Consider the following 7,439-nt stretch of genomic DNA (forward strand, 5'->3'; position numbering starts at 1 on the left):
TTTGTATTGAGAAAATTGAGTTTACATATTAAAGTAATTGGAAGATGACGTGTCATGACACGTAGACTGGTCAAAGAGTTATGATTGGCAAAGAGGCACGGGTTGCAATAGATACGAGCAGAGGCATAAGAGGAGGCACGAGCGGATACTCAAAAGATTCAACGCTCGTACCTATTTAAGTCCAAGAATCAAGGAGAATGAATCTGACAGCACAAGAGAGTACAGATACATTATTTAATGAGCATTAAATACTAAAAACGTTAGAGAATCTGTATTAAAATACAATGATTATGTAACGTAGCATTTAATGTCTTTAATTGTCTATAATAACCTTATTATGACAAAGGCAAAATGCATATTTCCAAGATAGCTATAAAAGGGAAAGGATGGGTCAATTTTAAAGACACAAAAGACTATCTGAATATATTGGTTTACTTTATCTTCTTCTAATTATCTTATTGCTAGCCAAATTACTTTCTCTTATACATTTTTTGATTATCAGTAACACGAGTTCTTCTAAATTAAAGCTTTGACTGTCACTTTTTGGTTAAACAAATTGGTTCCGTTACCGGGAATCTGATAATCTATTCTTTTTTAGTTTAACTTTCCTTGTTGCATCAACCATGTCGAACAATAATGACAACATTCAAGGAAACCAACAACTTCAGGAAAATCTACATGATAATCACACCCCGGTCCCTTCTCCACAAAGCTCTCCTCGGCGGTCTCGAGAAGGCACTCCTAATGGATCTCATGCAAATGGAAACACAATTCGAAAATGTTGAGCTATCGATGAAGCTTTGCAAAAACTAATTGCTGAACAGGTCAATAAAGCTCTTGAGGCTTTTGCTAGCCAGTTACCAGCTGCACCACCCACACCCACTCCAAATAACAACACTTTAGAGAACCCTCGCTCTGGGCTTGTTAATTCAGGTAGTGGTGGAATCCCCAGCGAATCACAAGAGGGAGTACCGGGTAACTTAGTCAATTCTGATTTACAAAATTTAGTACTAACATTGCAGAAACAACTCAAGGAGCAAAGTGACCGCATAAAGCAAATACCCGGGATGCCGCCGTAATAAAAAAGATAGATATGGATAAATATTCGCAACAACCCTGGAAGCCAAGTGTTGTTCCCTCCCAATTCCAAAGAAATTCAAAATGCCCGATATTTCAAAATACGATGGAACAACTGATCCACGAGACAACGTGACTGCATTCACAACAGGCATAAAAGGCAACGACTTGACCAAATAGGAGATCGAATCAGTATTGGTCAAGAAATTCAATGAAACACTCACTAAGGGTGCATTAATATGGTATTCTCTTTTACCCGAAAATTCTATAAATTCCTTTGCTGAGCTTGCAGATTCCTTCATCAAAGCACACTCGGGAGCTCAAAAAGTCGAAAATATAATGGAAGATATTTTCAAAATCAAGCAAGGGGACTCAGAATTGCTTAGAGAGTTCATGGACAGATTCCAACGTGAAAGAATGACATTACCGCATGTACCTGACAATTGGGCAGCTATAGCCTTCACAAGTAATTTGAATGAAAAAAGCTCAAAAGCTACGAGGTGACTTAAGGAAAGTCTTCGTGAATTCCCAGCTACAACATGGAATGATGTTTACAACAGGTATAACACGAAGCTAAGGATAGAGAAAGATATTATCTCACGGTCTCAAAAAGAAGAAAAGGTAAGTTCGAGACGGGCGAAAATCGAAAAAAGGTCCGGTAAAAACAGGTACGAACCATACATGGGACCAGCTAGAAAAGACTCATGGTCAAAACAAGACAGTCAAAGGTTACGATCACAGGTCAGGGAATAGAGAGTCGGACTCGTCATCAAGATTTGGGAATGATCGAAACACGCGTGAGTCACGAGATGATGATAGAAACTTGAAGGCAAGGTTTGGCGGTTATAATTTCAATGTGAGTACTTCCGAACTCGTAGCTATTTTGAGAAGTATGGGTGACAAGGTACGATGGCCAAAAGAGATGAGATCGAATCCAAACAGGCACAATCCTGATCACTGGTGCGAATTTCACAACGATCACGGGCATAAAACGACAGACTGTAGGTTTTTACAAAGTGAAGTTGATCATTTATTAAAACAGGGTTATCTCACCAAGTTATTCAGTGAGAAAGGTAAGCAAGCATACATGAAGAATAGGCAGGAGCCCCCTAAACCGCCTTCTCCCAAAAGGACCGTCAACGTTATAAGTGGAAGTGAAGACATCAATGGTGTGACGTACACAGCAACCAATAAAATTTCAAAAGTCACAATTACCCAAGGGAAATGGGTGTGACATGTCTTAGAGGAAGAAAGCATTACGTTTGATGATGCAGATGCGGATGGCGTATTATCTCCTCATAATGATGCACTGGTAATATCTCTACTTGTACATGATACTAATATAAAATGAGTTTTGATTGATCCAGATAGTTTCATGAACATTATTTTGTTAAGAGTATTACGTGAGATGCAAGCCAAAGATAAATTAATATCAAAGGCGCATACTCTATCTGGATTCGACAATTCCAGTGTCGTGACGAAAGGAGAGGTAATACTTACTACATTCGCAAAAGGAGTTGTCAAAGATACAAAGTTTCAGCTAGTAGATATGGAGATGGCTTACAATATGATCCTTGGGAGACCATGGATCCACGAGATGGATGCCGTTCCGTCAATCTTGCATCAAGTTATTAAGTTTCCATCACCATGGGGAATATGTCAAATCCGTGGGGACCAACATACATCCAGGAACATCAACTCTGTAGCGGATTCAAGTATGAGAAACGAAGAAAAATAGCAATCATAGAATCCAGTTGAGGGTACCACAACACAAACCTCAACTAAACAAGGGCGAACAGATGTAGACTCAAGGCCAGATACCATTCAAGAACCAGAGGAAAACGAAAATATTAAGACAACAATTGAAGAACTGGAGGTTGTGGTGTTATTTGCACAATGGTCTGATAGGAAAGTCTACGTAGGGGCCAATCTAAGCCAGGACATGAAAGGTAAGTTGATTGAATTTTTGAAAACTAACGTGGATTGTTTTGCTTGGTCCCACTCTGATATGACAAGAATACCACCGGAGGTAATAACTCACAAATTAAATGAAGACCCATCGTATCCTCCTGTCAAACAAAAGAAGAGAAAGCAAGGAACTTTCAAAAATCAGGTGATTCAAGATGAGGTTCAAAAATTACTAAAGATTGGGTCTATCCGTAAGGTAAAGTATCCTAATTGGTTAGCCAATATTGTTGTGGTACCGATGAAGAATGGTAAGTGGCGAGTTTATGTAGATTACACAAACCTTAACAGAGCCTGTCCTAAAGATTCTTTTCCACTACCGCATATAGATCAACTAATTGATGCTACTGCAGGACATGAATTATTAAGTTTTTTAGATGCATATTCAGGATACAATCAGATCAAAATGGATCCTATGGATGAAGAAAAATCTTCATTTATAACAGATAGGGGGACTTCCTGTTATAAAGTAATGCCCTTTCGTCTTAAAAATGTTGGCGCAACATATCAAAGACTGGTGACCAAAATGTTTCAAGAACATTTGGGAAAAACCATGGAGGTTTATATATACGACATACTCGTCAAAACTCAACATTCAGGGGATCATATACCACACTTGTCTTATGCATTTCAGATATTGCAAAAATTTAATATGAAATTAAATCCTGAGAAATGTGCATTCGGTGTTGCATTAGGTAAGTTTTTAGGTTTTCTTGTCTCTAACCGTGATATTGAAGTGAATCCCATAGAGATTAAGGCCATTGAAGAAATCCCTGACATACTTATAAATAAAAAAGAAGTGTAGAGGTTGACAGGAAGAATTGCAGCCTTGGGAAGATTCATTTCTAAATCATCAGAAAAGTGCTTTAAATTCTTTTCATCTCTTAAAAAGCAAGATCATTTCGAATGGAATGAGGAATGTCAACAGGCACTCAAAAATTTGAAGACATACTTATCAAATCCGCCATTGCTCGCAAAACCAAAGGTTGGGGAAAGACTGCTCATCTACCTTGATGTTTCAGAAGTAGCGGTAAGTATTGTTATAGTGCGTAAGGACCAAGGTAAACAATCTCTGATCTATTATGTCAGCAAATCTTTATTAGTTGCGGAGACGTGGTATCCTCAATTAGAAAATCTTGCACTTGCATTAATCATGGCATCTAGAAATTTAAGGTTTTATTTTCAATGTCATCCTATTGCTGTAGTAACTGCTTATCCATTACGCAATATATTACACAATCATGAGTTGTCAGGTAGGTTAGCCAAGTGTGCTATAGAATTAAGTGAATATGATATCACATACCAATCTAGAACCGCGATTAAGTCTCAAGTGTTAGCAGATTTCGTGGATGATTTTAGCCAAGGAATGCAATTGAAAGCATAAAAAGAATTGCAAGTGTTCAACGGCTCTAATCCGGGAATTTGGACCTTATTCACTGATGGTTCTTCTAATGTGACGGGTGCAGGCTTGGGAATTGTTTTGGTACTACCTACGGGTGAACCATTCGACAAGCCATTAAATGCCATTCTATAACTAACAATGAAGCAGAGTATGAAGCTATAATTGCAGGTTTAGAACTGGCACGGGAACTCAGCATTAATCAGATTGTAATCAAAAGCGATTCGCAGCTAGTGGTTAACCAAATGCTAGGGACTTATACAGCCAGGGAAACACGAATGCAACAATATTTAGAGAAGGTGTGGGATCTGATCAGGCAATTCCAAACCTTGAAAGTTATGCAAATATCAAGAGATGAAAATGTCGAGGCGGACGCCCTAGCCAATCTCGCATCTGCAGTAGACGTGGCAAGCAATGAAAATGCTTCCGTAATTCATTTGTTTCATTCAGTGCTCGATCCAGACAAAAATGAGGTAAATTTTAATAACTTAACCTGGGAATGGAGGAACGAAATAGTTGCTTTTTTGCAGTATGGAACTGTTCCTGAAGACAAGAAAAAAGCTCACGTGCTTCAAAAAAAGGCTTCTCGATATTGTTTAAAGCAAGGCAATCTTTATCGAAAAATGTTCGGTGGACCCTTAGCAAGGTGCCTCGGGCCTTCACAGACAGAATATATAATGAGAGAGATACACGAGGGGTATTGTGGAAATCACGCTGAAGGAAGATCACTGGTAAGAACCATGATTAGAGTAGGTTATTACTGGCCAAAAATGAAAGAAGAAGCAGAACATTTTGTGGCTAAAGGTGATAAATGCCAAAGGTACGGTAATAACATGCATAGACTTGCGGAGTTGTTACATCCTGTCATTGCACTGTGGCCATTTATGAAATGGGGGATGGATATCGTGGGTCCGTTACCACAAGCAAAAGGACAGGTAAAGTTCTTACTCGTACTCACTGACTATTTTACTAAATGGGTGGAGGCAGGAGCATTCAAACAGGTACGAGAAAAAGAAGTTAGAGATTTCATTTGGCGGAATATCATATGTCGGTTCGGTGTGCCAAAGGAAATCGTGTGTGATAATGACCCTCAATTTATAGGCGCACAAATTACAGAGTTTTTTCAAAGTTGGCAAATCAAGAGGGTTACATCCACACCTTATCATCTGGTGGGTAACAGACAAGCTGAGTCAACAAACAAAGTCATTATCAATAATTTAAAGAAGCGTTTGGAGGAATCCAAAGGTAATTGGCTAGAATTGTCACCTGGTGTTTTATGGGCATACCTAATGCTGTACGGTGGGCCGAGCTGGGACCGGGCCCGCAGTCCTAACGGGATAAAGGGCCTGGCGGGCCGGTCCTTAATGGTGCAAAAAGCCCGTGGCGGGCCGGGTATGGTAAAAAAGCCCACGAGCCCGGGACCGGCTGGCGGGCCTAACGACTACTTTTTTAAAAAAAAATTATTTTTTAAAAAAAAATAGCAACGGTCAAAAATTAAAATTATATTCGTTAGGCTGCAATTTTGACCGTTTGGAAGTTTATAAATTAGCCATTTGGCCCCCAAACTTTATATAATTACACTTTTTCCCAATTCTCAACTACAAATACCCCCTCATTATTTCATTTTTACTCACCAATTCATCAATCTCTCTCTACTATAATTGCTTATTTTATTGTTGAAATTTCGTGAAAAATTGTGAAGTTGGTGAATTGAAGTATTCAAGTCTTCAACGATTTTCAATTTTCAAGAAGTTGTTCGGCAATTCGGTAAACTCGTTCCAACTCTTAAGTTTTAACATTATAGTTTTGTTAGTTTTATTTAGTATAATTATAATTAATATGGCATTTTCTTTGAAAAATATTTTTGGTGGTAAGGGTAAAGCTAAAATTGGTGAAAGTAGTGGCCAACCTACTACCCTTCCCCCGGCTCCCCGACCCAGACCTGGTAGACGTCCTGCTGCTCCTATTATTCTTGATAGTGATAACTCCTGTTTTCAATTTTCCGATAGTCAATTTTGCCATAATGTTGCACTAGGTGAAAATTTAGATGATGAAATTATGAATTCTCTTTATCCTAGTGAAACTATCTTTGAAAATGAGGATGAAGATGAAACCTAACCGAATTTAGATGATACACCTACTAGTCCTTTTAATAACCCAACTGATGTATCGCCCGACCCACCTGTAGAAACCCCTAGTTTTAATACACAACCTCCTAAACGCCTAGAAACATCATTAGTTTGGAATTTTTTTACTCAAGTAAGAGAAAAAAATAAGGCTAAGTGTAAAACATGTGGGAAATTACTAGCGCATAAATATACTGGAGACCGTAGCGGCACGGGTAGTTTGACTAGGCACATAAAAACACACCCTTGAGATAAAGCTAGATATTTACAAATGAAAGCGCAGCTAGAGGGAACACATGTAGATTCTGATGTTAACCCTAGTACAGGTTCAAATCTAGTTCAATCAGGAATTAACATTGTGACCGGAGGTATTTTATATTACGATCTAAATAGAGATCGTGAAGAATTAGCAAATATGGTTACCGTTATGTGCTTACCCTATTCTTTTCCCTCTAATCCTAATTGGGTGCATTATATTAGAAGAGTTTTTAATCCTACTTATAAAGGTTGGCCTCGCACAACAGTTAAGAGCGATATTTATAAATATAAACATGAATATGAACAATATTTGCGGTATTTATTTACTCATATAAGTAATCGGATTTCTATTACTACTGATATTGGTAGAAGTGGTAATGATTGTGATTATCTAACTGTTACAAGTCATTGGATAGATGAGGAGTGGACAATGCAAAAACGCATTATTGCGTATAGAATAATTAATTCATGTCACACAGGTAAGTTTATAGCTAACACTGTTGCAGATATTTGTAGATTTTTTTGCTTTAGAGATAAAATAATGACAATTTCTATGGATAATGCTTATAGTAACACTAGTGCTATAGGTATACTTACAACAACACTAAATCCCG

At 38.1% G+C, this 7,439-nt stretch overlaps 1 protein-coding gene across 1 annotated transcript; it reads left to right on the forward strand.

The window, feature by feature from the left end:
- The first annotated feature begins 1,986 nt into the window (after positions 1-1,986).
- On the forward strand, positions 1,987-6,559 carry LOC138874938 (uncharacterized). The gene is made up of 8 exons (XM_070153738.1): positions 1,987-2,019; positions 2,120-2,246; positions 2,445-2,792; positions 3,432-3,559; positions 3,677-3,737; positions 4,146-4,295; positions 4,613-5,686; positions 6,477-6,559. The coding sequence occupies exons 1-8, from the start codon at positions 1,987-1,989 to the stop codon at positions 6,557-6,559; spliced, it is 2,004 nt and encodes a 667-aa protein (XP_070009839.1).
- The last annotated feature ends 880 nt before the right edge of the window (positions 6,560-7,439 follow it).

Source organism: Nicotiana sylvestris, chromosome 8 (genome assembly GCF_000393655.2).
Source record: "Nicotiana sylvestris chromosome 8, ASM39365v2, whole genome shotgun sequence".
Classification (NCBI taxonomy): Eukaryota; Viridiplantae; Streptophyta; class Magnoliopsida; order Solanales; family Solanaceae; genus Nicotiana; species Nicotiana sylvestris.

Bases quoted from the DNA above. Each gene is read 5' to 3' on its own strand.
- LOC138874938 (XM_070153738.1), top strand. From the start codon at position 1,987: ATGGCCAAAAGAGATGAGATCGAATCCAAACAG. The intron at 2,793-3,431 runs GTATGAGAAACG...ATGCATATTCAG, and splicing joins CAACTCTGTAGCGGATTCAA to GATACAATCAGATCAAAATG. The intron at 4,296-4,612 runs GTAGGTTAGCCA...CTATAATTGCAG, and splicing joins ACACAATCATGAGTTGTCAG to GTTTAGAACTGGCACGGGAA.